Here is a 17328-nt window from a genome sequence, read left to right on the forward strand (position 1 = left end):
TCGTCGCCCGCGGCCATTGTTTAGTCGCACGGCTATTGTTTCGTCGCCCGTGGCTATTGTTTCGTCGCGCGGCTAATATTTCGTCGCCCGCGACAATTTTTGGACGCACTGAGAATTTTTCGCGAAACAATCCGCCAATGGCGAAACATGGAAATTCGCCGCAAATCCATGCCTGGCAAAACATTTCGCCCATCACTATTAGTGATACCTCTGTGTCCGGAGTGCTTGGAAGTTCTTCTTCGTTTTTGTGTACTGTATGTATGTATGTATAATTTTTTTTATAAAGTGCTACTTATATACGCAGCGCTGTACAGTAGAATACATTAATACAAACAGTAGGTTAATAAGATAATAAAAGATAAATACAAAGTATAACAATAAATACAAATAAATACAAGATACAGTTACAGTTGCAATAAGTTAAGAGTCAAAGACACAAGAGGAAGGAGGTCCCTGCCCCGTAGAGCTTACAATCTATATGGGAGGGTAACTTACAGATACAAATAGGCAAATATAAGTGCTGTAGGTCACAGTGGGTGACACTACAATATAAGTGCCAGTTCCCAGATCAGGTGCTGGGCGAGTGCTCCAATAGGGAGTCTTTTAGTTTGGTTTTAAAAAGACTGAGGGAGGATTCTCTCCGGAGGAAATCAGGGAGGGCATTCCCAATGTGAGGGGCAGCAGGGCAGAAAGGGTTAAGGCGGGCAACAGCAGTAGTAGTGGGGGGCGCAACCAAACGATTGCTCTGCGAGGAACGAAGGAGTCGGCCAGGAACGTACGGAGACACAAGGGAAGAGATGTAGTGAGGAGCAGAGGAATGGAGGGAAGGTTAAGAGAAGGAGTTTGTAGGATATTCTGTGTTTAATAGGAGCCAAGATAAGGACTTTAGCAGGGGAAGGGCCTGAACTCTCCTGGATGAGAGGAGGAGAATTCTGGCAGCAGTGTTTAATATAGACTGTAGGGGGGAAAGATGGGAGTTAGGGAGGCTGGTTAGTAGCAGGTTACAGTAGTCCAGATGTGACAGGATGAGAGCATGCATGAGCAGCCTAGCTGTTGCAGTAGAGAGAAAGGGACGGATTTTGGCAATATTGTGTAAGAAAAAGTGACAGGTTTTGACAGTGGAGTTAATGTGGTTAGAAAAGGAGAGACTGGAGTCAAAGATCACCCCCAAACTGATCTCTTCCTTTGGCTACCGGTTAGGGGCTTCGAGCACCCGGATCACTACGGCACTCCAGTGAGTGTTTTTGACTTCTCCTTACTGTTTACTATTGCTGGGCTTCTGGACGTTTACCACACTTGTGTGCGAGGCTCGTGGTTTACACACCCAAACCTCAATTATTTACTTAGTATGAGTTACTGTTTTAAAAATAGCCCCCTTTTGATTTTTTTGATTTTTCTTTGTTATATTATATAACTAATTTACATTTTTTAATTTTGAGTGGGGCTCATCAGTGTAGTGCAGGGTTTGGATTCTGGGAACAAATTCCTTAAGGCTCTTAGAAAAATCCCATTTACACGGGTTTATCCTATAGGTTTAAGCACTACACTGATGCACTACACTGATGAGCCCCAAGAAGGGCGAAACCGGTCTGTAGTTGGGAATCTGAGCAGCTATTATCCCGGCTTTGGCTTTAATAACCCAGTCGGTGAGCTTTAGCCTATAGGCTAAAGCAAATAGTTTTGGCTTATTTGCATAGATATCATTGCAATATAAAATGGGGAGAAAAAAAGACTTTGATGCTGAATTTATCTTTAAGACCCAGACAAACTGACTTGGCAAATTGAGCATCAGCCAAAGAAACATGCTCTAATCTCTTTAGGAGATGGCCTGCCCTGTAGGCCTGGGTAATGGGACAAACCAGCTACTTAAGGCATACTGAGAAGCTGCTCCCCTTCCCTTGCCCCACAGGGATAACCAGGAGTTCTGGGGATTTCCTCACAGATTGTATCCTGTTGCCATTAACTTCTAGGCATCTCTTCCCATCTGGCACATTCTTATCTCTGTGTTGGGCAGTAAAGGCGGCAAGAGAATGGGTTCTTTGATATAAAATCTTATAACAGATGAGCAGAAAAGCTGGCACTGGCCTCAGGATACTTATAGGGATGATCAAGTGACAAGTCCTGCAACTTTCTCACTCTTCTGGCAAGAGTCAGGGCTACCAGAAATATTACTTTAAAGGATAAAGGTCACAGTTCAACAGAAGGAGAGGACTGTGCTTGTAGAACCAGCAGCAAATTAAAAAATTCAGAGCCAGACCATTTGGGGCAGGAAAGCTGGGGCTATTGGTTTCTTTGATCTGTTGATCAAAGAAAGTGAGCTGTGGACCTATAACTGCAGGGGGTGCAGCTATGAGAAAAATATGGATTATAGAAAGGGATCCATATCTCCTTGGCTTTAGGGTTCACATCCTCACGAATCACATATTGGTTATGGGGAGGCCCCAGGCTTCCCAATGATACCAAACAGGGACTGCCTATACCCACCAGTTAGGAGGGATAGTTTCTGAGGGACTGGGACATGAGACACCCCTTATGTTTGGTATCATTTAGATCACCCACATATGGGTTAAAGCAAGCCCATATATTCATAATAATATTGGGTACTGGCAAGTACCAATATTATATGAAAGCAACTGGCATGAGAAGTGCAGCTCTCTACAGGGGGTCCCAAGGGACAAGTTCCTGGGCACTTCCCCCTCATGCATACGGTAATGAGGAAGGGGCCAGCTGGGGATGAAAGGGCAAAAGACCCAGTGACTAACAGCTCATACGTGAGGTTCCAATTCTGTTGGGGGTGTGTGCCCAGGTTTCCAAACTCTTGCCTCAGGGGGACACAAAGGAAATTCCTAACTTGGTAACATAAATAGGGTTTCTCTGTGTTTTATTCCCTTTTATTTTATTGACTGTTTGTATGTGTATGTCTCTTTTTGTAACATCATTTTATATGCACTGTTTACTCTTGTAATATTTAATATAAAATTTAAGAAGTTTTGTCTGGTTGCTCTAAAAGATCTCACGTACGTTGTATGAATGCTTGGGCCTAAATATATTAACTGCTTGGCTGTGTGTAGAGGGAAAGTTGTGTGTGTAAATGCTAATTAACTAGTTGACTGCTAGCAGGAGAGTGTTTTTGACTGTCATTTAACCCTTTGGCCGCTAGAGTGCTTGTAGAATTAGTGGAAGCTAACCCTAACTACGGTGAGAGGGAGTGTGTGATACATTTGTGTATTGGGAATAGTACCTGTTGTAGAGAGCAGGGAGATATTCACATTAGGTTTGTATCGCCTGTTAATGATAGATGGTGGCAGCGAATAGTTATTTGGGGCGGTGATGTGTTTGGGGGGGCCTGATGTTAGTCTAACCTGTGTGTAAGGTGACTGAGTGCAACCCCTTGTTTCCCCATCCTGGTGTCACGTGCATCTGAGCGTGGCGTGTTCCTGACATCTTCTCTGAAGCCTCAAGTCTAATTTGGGCGCTGCCCATATGGAGCTTATACAGCTGAATATCTCTTTCTTGATTTCCCATTCTCCATAGTCTGTTACAGTTCTGCCCAAAGCATCGGCTTTGTATTCTCCTGCAATATGGGCTGCAAAATAACTTGGTCTGAGCCCAGTTATAATTGGTTTTCAACAGACTCAAGCCGTTTTGTCTCCAGTGCTCAAACGGGATATTACTGAGTTAGAGAGGGTCCAGAGAAGGGCAACTAAGCTGGTAAAGGGTATGGGAAGTCTCAGTTATGGGGAAAGACTGGCCAAGTTGGGTTTGTTTACACTGGGGAAGAGGCGCTTAAGAGGTGACATGATAACTATGTATAAATATATAAGGGGATCATATAATAACCTCTCTAAAGTACTGACCACACTCATGTCAGTATAACTATTTCCATGTAATGCAGCCTGGGGGGATTAACCAACCAATAAATACCCAACTGAGCCCTTAGCCCCCCTGTGTATAAAGCTGCATGGGTTTCATAGGGGGAAACTGCTATTTCCTCTCATACAATAATGATTTCTCTTCTTTCTTGTTTCTCTCAATACCTGACCTGCAAAAAGACGAATGTAAGTATTTCTTTTGATATATACTTATTTTATTGAAAAAAAGATCTAAACACTGTTGTTGAGACTGCACTTTCCTAATCTCTTTCTGCCCTACAAATCTCCATACACATTAATGGGGATATAAACCCCTCACACATGTTCCCCCAGCTCTCCCTAGTTACAAGATGAATGCTGGGGTCACTGACTGCCTTGGAAAGTTGATGAGTTAAAGACTGCCTGACTGTATAAAACTGTCCAAAACTGCTAATCTCAAAAAATGTAAGTTAATACCAATTTAGTGTTGTCGGTTAGATCCCCTTTAATGGGATGATCTGCAGATGGATTTCTAAGCAGTCATGGAACATGCACTTTAATTGACTTAACCTCTACTAAGTTAAATAAATCCAGACCAGTGAGTACCAGTACTTACCCAGGTACAGAGCTCTGATTCTCTGTACTTCCTGCTCCTGGGCTGCTCTCTTTCCCATGGTCAGGCAGGAACCTCCCCCTGGGTAAGTGAATCCAATCTCCCCCCAGTACTTACCCAGGTACAGAGCTCTGATTCTCTGTACTTCCTGCTCCTGGGCTGCTCTCTTTCCCATGGTCAGGCAGGAACCTCCCCCTGGGTAAGTGAATCCAATCTCCCCCCAGTACTTACCCAGGTACAGAGCTCTGATTCTCTGTACTTCCTGCTCCTGGGCTGCTCTCTTTCCCATGGTCAGGCAGGAACCTCCCCCTGGGTAAGTGAATCCAATCTCCCCCCAGTACTTACCCAGGCACAGAGCTCTGATTCTCTGTACTTCCTGCTCCTGGGCTGCTCTCTTTCCCATGGTCAGGCAGGAACCCCCCCCTGGGTAAGTGAATCCAATCTCCCCCCAGTACTTACCCAGGTACAGAGCTCTGATTCTCTGTACTTCCTGCTCCTGGGCTGCTCTCTTTCCCATGGTCAGACAGGAACCTCCCCCTGGGTAAGTGAATCCAATCTCCCCCCCAGTACTTACCCAGGTACAGAGCTCTGATTCTCTGTACTTTCTGCTCCTGGGCTGCTCTCTTTCCCATGGTCAGGCAGGAACCTCCCCCTGGGTAAATGAATCCAATCTCCCCCCAGTACTTACCCAGGTACAGAGCTCTGATTCTCTGTACTTCCTGCTCCTGGGCTGCTCTCTTTCCCATGGTCAGGCAGGAACCTCCCCCTGGGTAAGTGAATCCAATCTCCCCCCCAGTACTTACCCAGGTACAGAGCTCTGATTCTCTGTACTTCCTGCTCCTGGGCTGCTCTCTTTCCCATGGTCAGGCAGGAACCTCCCCCTGGGTAAGTGAATCCAATCTCCCCCCAGTACTTACCCAGGTACAGAGCTCTGATTCTCTGTACTTCCTGCTCCTGGGCTGCTCTCTTTCCCATGGTCAGACAGGAACCTCCCCCTGGGTAAGTGAATCCAATCTCCCCCCAGTACTTACCCAGGTACAGAGCTCTGATTCTCTGTACTTCCTGCTCCTGGGCTGCTCTCTTTCCCATGGTCAGGCAGGAACCTCCCCCTGGGTAAGTGAATCCAATCTCCCCCCAGTACTTACCCAGGTACAGAGCTCTGATTCTCTGTACTTCCTGCTCCTGGGCTGCTCTCTTTCCCATGGTCAGACAGGAACTCCTCATGGGTAAGTGATTTTAATCCCCCCTAGTAATTAGCTTTGAGAATTATTGTGTATATTTGGCAGGTCAAATAAACATAAATCTTGTAAAATCTTCTTGTAAAATAACTCCCCACCTACCCCCAGGGCATATATTAACATTTATTAATATTTATTTATTGAGGAATATTGGCCTAGAACATAATATTTGTAATTGGATAGAGAACTGGCTGAAGGATAGATTACAAAGAGTGGGGTAAATGGAACATATTCTAATTGGGCCAGTGTGGTTAGTGGGTACCGCAGGGGTCAGTCCTTGGTCCTTTGCTTTTTAACTTGTTTATTAATGCCCTGGAGGGGGGCATAGACAGTACTGTTTCTATTTTTGCTGATGACACAAAATTGTGCAAAACTATAAGTTCCATGCAGGATGCTGCTGCTTTGCAGAGAGATTTGACTGGGAAACTGGGCAGCAAACTGGAAAATGAGGTTCAATGTTGATAAGTGCAAAGTTATGCACTTTGGTAGAAATAATATAAACGCAAACTATCTACTGAATGGTAGTGTGTTGGGGGTTTCCTTAATGGAGAAGGATCTAGGGGTTTTTGTTGATAACAAGTTGTCTAATTCCAGGCAGTGTCATTCTGTGGCTGCTAAAGCAAATAAAGTGCTGTCTTGTATAAAAAAGGATATTAATGAGCTGGAGAGAGTGCAGAGACTGCAACTAAACTGGTTAAGGGGATGGAAGATTTAAGCTATGAGGTTAGACTGTCGAGGTTGGGGTTGTTTTCTCTGGAAAAGAGGCGCTTGCGAGGGGACATGATTACTCTGTACAAGTACATTAGAGGGGATTATAGGCAGTTGGGGGATGTTCTTTTTTCCCATAAAAACAATCAGCGCACCAGAGGCCCCCCCTATAGATTAGAGGAACGGAGCTTCCATTTGAAGCAGCGTAGGGGGTTTTTCACGGTGAGGGCAGTGAGGTTGGGGAATGCCCTTCCTAGTGATGGGGTAATGGCAGATTCTGTTAATGCCTATAAGAGGGGCCTGGATGAGTTCTTGATCAATCAGAATATCCAAGGCTATTGTGATACTAATATCTACAGTTAGTACTAGTGGTTGTATTTATAGTTTATGTATGTGAGTGTATAGATTGGTAGGTGTGGGTTAGGTGTGCTGGGTTTACTTGGATGGGTTGAACTTGATGGACACTGGTCTTTTTTCAACCCTATGTAACTATGTAATTATAAAGCACCAACATATCCCGCAGCGCTGTACAATAAGTGGGTTTCATACATTGGACATACAGAGTAACATATAAAGCAATCAGTAACCGATACAAGAGGGGAAGGGAGCCCTGCCCAAAAGAGCTTACACTCTACAAGGAGTAACATATAAAGCAATCAGTAACCGATACAAGAGGGGAAGGGAGCCCTGCCCAAAAGAGCTTACACTCTACAAGGAGAAAGGGTTGAGACACAAATTGTGGCAAAATGCAGGGTTAGAAAATGTCAGTATAACTATTTCCATGTAATGCAGCCTGGGGGGATTAACCAACCAATAAATACCCAACTGAGCCCTTAGCCCCCCTGTGTATAAAGCTGCATGGGTTCCATAGGGGGAAACTGCTATTTCCTCTCATACAATAATGATTTCTTTTCTTTCTTGTTTCTCTCAACAGATAAAAAGCTAAAAGAAAAATGTAAGTGTTTTTTTTTATATGAACTCATTTTATTAAAAAAAAAGATCTAAACACCGTTACTGACCTGCACTTTCCTAATCTCTTTCTGCACTGCAAATCTCCATACACATTAATGGGGATATAAACCCCTCACACATGTTCCCCCAGCTCTCCCTAGTTACAAGATGAATGCTGGGGTCACTGACTGCCTGGGAGAGTTGATGAGTTAAAGACTGCCTGACTGTATAAAACTGTCTAACACTGCTAATCTCAAAAAATGTAAGTTAACACCAATTTAGTGTTGTCGGTTAGATCCCCTTTAATGGGATGATCTGCAGATGGATTTCTAAGCAGTCATGGAACATGCACTTTAATTGACTTAACCTCTACTGAGTTATATAAATCCAGACCAGTGAGTACCAGTACTTACCCAGGTACAGAGCTCTGATTCTCTGTACTTCCTGCTCCTGGGCTGCTCTCTTTCCCATGGTCAGGCAGGAACCTCCCCCTGGGTAAGTGAATCCAATCTCCCCCCAGTACTTACCCAGGTACAGAGCTCTGATTCTCTGTACTTCCTGCTCCTGGGCTGCTCTCTTTCCCATGGTCAGGCAGGAACACCCCCCTGGGTAAGTGAATCCAATCTCCCCCCCCCAGTACTTACCCAGGTATAGAGCTCTGATTCTCTGTACTTCCTGCTCCTGGGCTGCTCTCTTTCCCATGGTCAGGCAGGAACCTCCCCCTGGGTAAGTGAATCCAATCTCCCCCCAGTACTTACCCAGGTATAGAGCTCTGATTCTCTGTACTCCCTGCTCCTGGGCTGCTCTCTTTCCCATGGTCAGGCAGGAACCTCCCTCTGGGTAAGTGATTTCAATCCCCCCCTAGTAATTAGCATTGAGAATTATTGTGTATATTTGGCAGGTCAAATAAACATAAATCTTGTAAAATCTTCTTGTAAAATAACTCCCCACCTACCCCCAGGGCATATATTAAAATGTATTAACATTTATCTATAAAGTGCCAACATATCCCGCAGCGCTGTACAATAAGTGGGTTCCATACATTGGACATACAGAGTAACATATAAAGCAATCAGTAACCGATACAGGAGGGGAAGAGAGACCTGCCCAAAAGAGCTTACACTCTACAAGGAGTAACATATAAAGCAATCAGTAACCGATACAGGCGGGGAAGGGAGCCCTGCCCAAAAGAGCTTACACTCTACAAGGAGTAACATATAAAGCAATCAGTAACCGATACAGGAGGGGAAGAGAGACCTGCCCAAAAGAGCTTACACTCTACAAGGAGTAACATATAAAGCAATCAGTAACCGATACAAGAGGGGAAGGGAGCCCTGCCCAAAAGAGCTTACAATCTACAAGGAGTAACATATAAAGCAATCAGTAACCGATACAGGAGGGGAAGAGAGCCCTGCCCAAAAGAGCTTACAATCTACAAGGAGTAACATATAAAGCAATCAATAACCGATACAGGAGGGGAAGGGAGCCCTGCCCAAAAGAGCTTACACTCTACAAGGAGTAACATATAAAGCAATCAGTAACCGATACAAGAGGGGAAGAGAGCCCTGCCCAAAAGAGCTTACACTCTACAAGGAGTAACATATAAAGCAATCAGTAACCGATACAGGAGGGGAAGAGAGACCTGCCCAAAAGAGCTTACACTCTACAAGGAGAAAGGGTTGAGACACAAATTGTGGCAAAATGCAGGGTTAGAAAATGTCAGTATAACTATTTCCATGTAATGCAGCCTGGGGGGATTAACCAACCAATAAATACCCAACTGAGCCCTTAGCCCCCCTGTGTATAAAGCTGCATGGGTTCCATAGGGGGAAACTGCTATTTCCTCTCATACAATAATGATTTCTTTTCTTTCTTGTTTCTCTCTTAACAGTGAAATCAAAAGAAAAAACAATAGGTAAGTGTTCTGATCTGAACGTATATAAAAGGGATCTAAACACTGTTACTGACCTGCACTTTCCCAAACTTTTTCTGCTCTACAGCTTCTAATATATATTAAAGGCAATTTGAACCCTGTATATAAATGTCTGACAAAGGGGCGTGTCCCTGAAATGTTACAGGGTTAGCTACTATTAAAAATTAGCAGGGTTTATCCTGTTAAATAAATCCTATTTTTATGCAATTTGGAATGTGGTGGAGAGTGCTGAAGTCTCTCCAAATACTGTGCACCAGGCAGAGCAGAGTGGGAAGGCCAGGGTGTGGATTGGCCTGCATATTAATGTCACACTGAGCCCCTCAGTTCAAGAATGAGAATGCTGATTCCCAGCACTATGTCAGCCATCTTGCTCTTATCTTACATACAGAGATTTAACGTGTCCAGTCCTAGATGTATAAGGCCATCACCCCTCAAACAAGCCTAATCATATATCCTGCACCCCTCTCTCCCTCTTGTTTGCATGCATGCATTCAGTGTCAGACTGGGGCCCACCAGAAAACTTGATCTCAAGGGCCCCCCCATTTACTCAAGAAAGTAAAGGAAATGCATACCAAAGAGAACATTTTTATTTAGATTAAATCTAAAAAATAGAATAGTCGCATTAAATTACTATTAAATAACATTAAATTGCAACAACTGCTAAATAAATAACTGAAAAATACAATGTTATTCAAGATGTATAAAAGAAAATATAGTTAAATCACTGATCATACAGTAATAATGAGTATAACTCTTAGTTACCTTTAAAAAAACAGACTCCCTGCGAACTTTTGCAGAAACAGAGCAACTAATCTCAAATAAGCAATTTCTGCAAGAGGGAAGATGATTTTGGAAAGTTATCAATTATATCATCATAAATTAAATTATTTGCAATGTCCCTTTCAATATTAATTAGCAAAAATGATTCAAGCAGCTCCTGTCCAATCATAGATCTTAAAGTGGACCTGTCACCCAGACATAAAAAGCTGTATAATAAAAGTCCTTTTCAAATTAAACAAGAAACCCAAACTCATGTTTTTATTAACACATCCCAACCCATTATAAAGGCATTTAAAAATCCCAGCTTTCAATTATATTGCCTGCCCCGCCTCTATGCCTTAGGTATAGAGGCGGGGCAGACAGTTACTTTCACTTTCAATTCAGAACTTCTTAGATCTCACTACACTCCTCACATTCCCCCTCCCTCCTCACCATCTAATTTTGTACCCAGTGTGGGATCTGGTCCCCCATACTGGCACAGAAACAAGATTTTGGCAGGATACAAAGCTTGCCTTACTAATAGTGTCCACAAAATGGCGACTGTTTTCTTGCTGCAATTGTGAATTCCAAGGCTAAAAAAAAATAAGATTAAAATAATGTTTATAGTGTAAGTGAAGTTTATTTTACTTGACAAACACAATAGAAAACAATTTGGAATTATTACTTAGGGTGACAGGTCCCCTTTAAACAGGTTTTTACTATTTTCAGTTTAGTTAGGTTGGTGTAGGCAGAGAGTGCAAATAAAGTGCTGTCTTGTATAAAAAAGGGCATTGACTCAAGGGATGAGAACATAATTTTGCCCCTTTATAGGTCCCTGGTAAGGCCTCACCTTGAGTATGGGGGGCAGTTTTGGGCTCCAGTCCTTAAGAAGGATATTAATGAGCTGGAGAGAGTGCAGAGACTGCAACTAAACTGGTAAAGGGGATGGAAGGGTTAAACTATGAGGTGAGACTGTCGAGGTTGGGGTTGTTTTCTCTGGAAAAGAGGTGCTTGCGAGGGGACATGATTACTCTGTACAAGTACATTAGAGGGGATTATAGGCAGTTGGGGGGGTTCTTTTTTCCCATAAAAACAATCAGCGCACCAGAGGCCCCCCCTATAGATTAGAGGAACAGAGCTTCCATTTGAAGCAGCTTAGGGGGTTCCTCACGGTGAGGGCAGTGAGGGGGTTGGGGAATGCCCTGCCGGGGGATGTTGGGTAGGGGGTTCCTCACGGTGAGGGCAGTGAGGGGGTTGGGGAATGCCCTGCCGGGGGATGTTGGGTAGGGGGTTCCTCACGGTGAGGGCAGTGAGGGGGTTGGGGAATGCCCTGCCGGGGGATGTTGGGTAGGGGGTTCCTCACGGTGAGGGCAGTGAGGGGGTTGGGGAATGCCCTGCCGGGGGATGTTGGGTAGGGGGTTCCTCACGGTGAGGGCAGTGAGGGGGTTGGGGAATGCCCTGCCGGGGGATGTTGGGTAGGGGGTTCCTCACGGTGAGGGCAGTGAGGGGGTTGGGGAATGCCCTGCCGGGGGATGTTGGGTAGGGGGTTCCTCACGGTGAGGGCAGTGAGGGGGTTGGGGAATGCCCTGCCGGGGGATGTTGGGTAGGGGGTTCCTCACGGTGAGGGCAGTGAGGGGGTTGGGGAATGCCCTGCCGGGGGATGTTGGGTAGGGGGTTCCTCACGGTGAGGGCAGTGAGGGGGTTGGGGAATGCCCTGCCGGGGGATGTTGGGTAGGGGGTTCCTCACGGTGAGGGCAGTGAGGAGGTTGGGGAATGCCCTGCCGGGGGATGTTGGGTAGGGGGTTCCTCACGGTGAGGGCAGTGAGGAGGTTGGGGAATGCCCTGCCGGGGGATGTTGGGTAGGGGGTTCCTCACGGTGAGGGCAGTGAGGGGGTTGGGGAATGCCCTGCCGGGGGATGTTGGGTAGGGGGTTCCTCACGGTGAGGGCAGTGAGGGGGTTGGGGAATGCCCTGCCGGGGGATATTGGGTAGGGGGTTCCTCACGGTGAGGGCAGTGAGGGGGTTGGGGAATGCCCTGCCGGGGGATGTTGGGTAGGGGGTTCCTCACGGTGATGGCAGTGAGGAGGTTGGGGAATGCCCTGCCGGGGGATGTTGGGTAGGGGGTTCCTCACGGTGAGGGCAGTGAGGAGGTTGGGGAATGCCCTGCCGGGGGATGTTGGGTAGGGGGTTCCTCACGGTGAGGGCAGTGAGGGGGTTGGGGAATGCCCTGCCGGGGGATGTTGGGTAGGGGGTTCCTCACGGTGAGGGCAGTGAGGGGGTTGGGGAATGCCCTGCCGGGGGATGTTGGGTAGGGGGTTCCTCACGGTGAGGGCAGTGAGGGGGTTGGGGAATGCCCTGCCGGGGGATGTTGGGTAGGGGGTTCCTCACGGTGAGGGCAGTGAGGGGGTTGGGGAATGCCCTGCCGGGGGATGTTGGGTAGGGGGTTCCTCACTGTGAGGGCAGTGAGGGGGTTGGGGAATGCCCTGCCGGGGGATGTTGGGTAGGGGGTTCCTCATGGTGAGGGCAGTGAGGGGGTTGGGGAATGCCCTGTCGGGGGATGTTGGGTAGGGGGTTCCTCACGGTGAGGGCAGTGAGAGGGTTGGGGAATGCCCTGCTGGGGGATGTTGGGTAGGGGGTTCCTCACGGTGAGGGCAGTGAGGGGGTTGAGGAATGCCCTGCCGGGGGATGTTCGGTAGGGGGTTCCTCATGGTGAGGGCAGTGAGGAGGTTGGGGAATGCCCTGCCGGGGATGTTGGGTAGGGGGTTCCTCACAGTGAGGGCAGTGAGGTTGGGGAATGCCCTGCCGGGGGATGTTGGGTAGGGGGTTCCTCACGGTGAGGGCAGTGAGGGGGTTGGGGAATGCCCTGCCGGGGGATGTTGGGTAGGGGGTTCCTCACGGTGAGGGCAGTGAGAGGGTTGGGGAATGCCCTGCTGGGGGATGTTGGGTAGGGGGTTCCTCACGGTGAGGGCAGTGAGGGGGTTGGGGAATGCCCTGCCGGGGGATGTTCGGTAGGGGGTTCCTCACGGTGAGGGCAGTGAGGAGGTTGGGGAATGCCCTGCCGGGGGATGTTGGGTAGGGGGTTCCTCACGGTGAGGGCAGTGAGGGGGTTGGGGAATGCCCTGCCGGGGGATTTTGGGTAGGGGGTTCCTCACGGTGAGGGCAGTGAGGGGGTTGGGGAATGCCCTGCCGGGGGATGTTGGGTAGGGGGTTCCTCACGGTGAGGGCAGTGAGGGGGTTGGGGAATGCCCTGCCGGGGGATGTTGGGTAGGGGGTTCCTCACGGTGAGGGCAGTGAGGGGGTTGGGGAATGCCCTGCCGGGGGATGTTGGGTAGGGGGTTCCTCACGGTGAGGGCAGTGAGGGGGTTGGGGAATGCCCTGCCGGGGGATGTTGGGTAGGGGGTTCCTCACGGTGAGGGCAGTGAAGGGGTTGGGGAATGCCCTGCCGGGGGATGTTGGGTAGGGGGTTCCTCACTGTGAGGGCAGTGAGGGGGTTGGGGAATGCCCTGCCGGGGGATGTTGGGTAGGGGGTTCCTCACAGTGAGGGCAGTGAGGTTGGGGAATGCCCTGCTGGGGGATGTTGGGTAGGGGGTTCCTTACGGTGAGGGCAGTGAGGGGGTTGGGGAATGCCCTGCCGGGGGATGTTGGGTAGGGGGTTCCTCACGGTGAGGGCAGTGAGGAGGTTGGGGAATGCCCTGCCGGGGGATGTTGGGTAGGGGGTTCCTCACGGTGAGGGCAGTGAGGGGGTTGGGGAATGCCCTGCCGGGGGATTTTGGGTAGGGGGTTCCTCACGGTGAGGGCAGTGAGGGGGTTGGGGAATGCCCTGCCGGGGGATGTTGGGTAGGGGGTTCCTCACGGTGAGGGCAGTGAGGGGGTTGGGGAATGCCCTGCCGGGGGATGTTGGGTAGGGGGTTCCTCACGGTGAGGGCAGTGAAGGGGTTGGGGAATGCCCTGCCGGGGGATGTTGGGTAGGGGGTTCCTCACTGTGAGGGCAGTGAGGGGGTTGGGGAATGCCCTGCCGGGGGATGTTGGGTAGGGGGTTCCTCACGGTGAGGGCAGTGAGGGGGTTGGGGAATGCCCTGTCGGGGGATGTTGGGTAGGGGGTTCCTCACGGTGAGGGCAGTGAGAGGGTTGGGGAATGCCCTGCTGGGGGATGTTGGGTAGGGGGTTCCTCACGGTGAGGGCAGTGAGGGGGTTGGGGAATGCCCTGCCGGGGGATGTTCGGTAGGGGGTTCCTCATGGTGAGGGCAGTGAGGAGGTTGGGGAATGCCCTGCCGGGGATGTTGGGTAGGGGGTTCCTCACAGTGAGGGCAGTGAGGTTGGGGAATGCCCTGCTGGGGGATGTTGGGTAGGGGGTTCCTCACGGTGAGGGCAGTGAGGGGGTTGGGGAATGCCCTGCCGGGGGATGTTGGGTAGGGGGTTCCTCACGGTGAGGGCAGTGAGGAGGTTGGGGAATGCCCTGCCGGGGGATGTTGGGTAGGGGGTTCCTCACGGTGAGGGCAGTGAGGGGGTTGGGGAATGCCCTGCCGGGGGATTTTGGGTAGGGGGTTCCTCACGGTGAGGGCAGTGAGGGGGTTGGGGAATGCCCTGCCGGGGGATGTTGGGTAGGGGGTTCCTCATGGTGAGGGCAGTGAGGGGGTTGGAGAATGCCCTGCCGGGGCGTGTTGGGTAGGGGGTTCCTCACGGTGAGGGCAGTGAGGTTGGGGAATGCCCTGCGGGGGGATGTTGGGTAGGGGGTTCCTCATGGTGAGGGCAGTGAGGGGGTTGGGGAATGCCCTGCCGGGGGATGTTGGGTAGGGGGTTCCTCACAGTGAGGGCAGTGAGGGGGTTGGGGAATGCCCTGCCGGGGGATGTTGGGTAGGGGGTTCCTCACGGTGAGGGCAGTGAGGAGGTTGGGGAATGCCCTGCCGGGGGATGTTGGGTAGGGGGTTCCTCACGGTGAGGGCAGTGAGGGGGTTGGGGAATGCCCTGCCGGGGGATGTTGGGTATGGGGTTCCTCACGGTGAGGGCAGTGAGGGGGTTGGGGAATGCCCTGCCAGGGATGTTGGGTAGGGGGTTCCTCATGGTGAGGGCAGTGAGGGGGTTGGGGAATGCCCTGCCGGGGGATGTTGGGTAGGGGGTTCCTCACGGTGAGGGCAGTGAGGTTGGGGAATGCCCTGCCGGGGGATGTTGGGTAGGGGGTTCCTCACGGTGAGGGCAGTGAGGTTGGGGAATGCCCTGCCGGGGGATGTTGGGTAGGGGGTTCCTCACGGTGAGGGCAGTGAGGTTGGGGAATGCCCTGCCGGGGGATGTTGGGTAGGGGGTACCTCACGGTGAGGGCAGTGGGGTTGGGGGATGCCCTTCCTAGTGATGGGGTAATGGCAGACTCTGTTAGTGCCTATAAGAGGGGCCTGGATGAGTTCTTGAACAAGCAGAATACCCAAGGCTATTGTGATACTAATACCTACAGTTAGTACTAGTGGTTGTATTTATAGTTTATGTATGTGAGTGTATAGATTGGTAAGTATAGGGTGTGGGTGCTGGGTTTACTTGGATGGGTTGAACTTGATGGACACTGGTCTTTTTTCAACCCTATGTAACTATGTAACTATAACTATGTAACTATGGCCATAAAGAAGCCTGTAGTAACAGGTGAGACAGTTTTCACACACATTTTTTTTTATCACTGCCTATTTCCTCATCATCATCATCATCATCACTTTCCTCTATAGTGACCGTGGCTGTTTGAGGAAGGCTGGATTTTTTAATAGTGGATAGTTATCTTTAAAGTTTAAAAGATTTTAACTGAACAGAATCCACACCAGCCAAATCAGCAACTGTATTGAAGGATTCTGCCAGAATGTTCTCTTCCCTGATGTTACTGACCAGCCCTGGGGTCCATAAAGGCAAGATCTTGAATGAGTTAGAGAATCTCCATATTACACAACATGTTTCGGGCAATGTGATGCCCTTTATCAAGTGTAGATAAAGGGCATCACATTGCCCAAAACATGTTGTGTAATATGTAGTGAGGTAAAAAACAATACCAAAAAGGTCCTCAGTGCTAGCAAATGATAAAATGTCCAGTCTTACTTGAATCGTGTAACAAAATTAGATGTGTAAACGTTTTCTTTACTGCAGCTCCGTCTTGAAACAACCCCTTTGACTGGGTTCCGAAGTAAACTCAACACAATAAACAGATCCGGAGCGCATAGAATGGGGGACAAAAGAAAAACAATAATAGTGTAGTAACGTTTAAATATTGTGACAGTATTAAACCCCGTTTAGAGTTCCCAGTGTTCAATAAATTAATATTAACACCAAGTGTGGTACCGCTAACTGCTCACCAGATGGCAGTGTTGTTGAAGTAAAACAACTTCAACAACACTGCCATCTGGTGAGCAGTTAGCGGTACCACACTTGGTGTTAATATTAATTTATTGAACACTGGGAACTCTAAACGGGGTTTAATACTGTCACAATATTTAAACGTTACTACACTATTATTGTTTTTCTTTTGTCCCCCAATCTATGCGCTCCGGATCTGTTTATTGTGTTGAGTTTATGTTGTGTAATATGGTCTGAAATAAATAGCATTTTAGCAGAATTCTGCTGTATGGTGCTCTCCTCTATATCAAAGGTTCTTCTAAACAGAGTGAGTGCCCTCGTGTCTGTTGGCAGGACCTACTGGTAAATAAAACATTAGAGAGGTTATTATATGATCCCTTTATATATTTATACATAGTTATCATGTCACCTCTTAAGCACCCCTTCCCCAGTGTAAACAGACCCAACTTGGCCAGTCTTTCCCCATAACTGAGACTTTCCATACCCTTTACCAGCTTAGTTGCCCTTCTCTGGACCCTCTCTAACTCAATAATGTCCCGTTTGAGCACTGGAGACCAAAACTGAACAGCATATTCTAGATGGGGCCTTACCAGCGCTCTGTAAAGGGGAAGAATAACCCCCTCCTCCCGTGAATCTATACCCCTTTTAATACAGCTCAAAACCTTGTTTGCCCTTGCAGCTGCTGCCTGGCATTGCTTGCTACAGCCAAGTTTATTATCTACAAGGACTCCAAGGTCCTTCTCCATTATGGATTTGCCTAGTGCAGTCCCATTAAGGGTATAAGTGGGGGCATATTGTTACATCCCAGGTGCATGACCTTACATTTATCCACATTAAATCTCATCTGCCACTTAGCTGCCCAGATTGCCAGTTGGCTCGGATCCTGCTGCAGGGATGTCACACCCTGGATAGAACTGACTGGGCTGCAGAGTTTTATGCCATCTGCAAACAC

The 17328-nt window shown here is 48.6% G+C and overlaps 1 protein-coding gene across 1 annotated transcript in view; it reads left to right on the plus strand.

Moving 5' to 3' along the window:
- Positions 1-7132: 7132 nt before the first annotated feature.
- LOC108648391 overlaps positions 7133-17328 on the plus strand; it is a 50731-nt gene continuing 40535 nt past the window's right edge. The window contains exons 1-2 of the mRNA XM_031891174.1: positions 7133-7365; positions 9253-9276. Of these exons, the coding sequence (XP_031747034.1) occupies positions 7269-7365; positions 9253-9276 (121 nt within the window). The 5' untranslated portion in view covers positions 7133-7268. The remainder of the gene's footprint in view (positions 7366-9252; positions 9277-17328) is intronic.

The sequence above is a fragment of the Xenopus tropicalis genome, chromosome 8 (genome assembly GCF_000004195.4).
Source record: "Xenopus tropicalis strain Nigerian chromosome 8, UCB_Xtro_10.0, whole genome shotgun sequence".
Lineage (NCBI taxonomy): Eukaryota > Metazoa > Chordata > Amphibia > Anura > Pipidae > Xenopus > Xenopus tropicalis.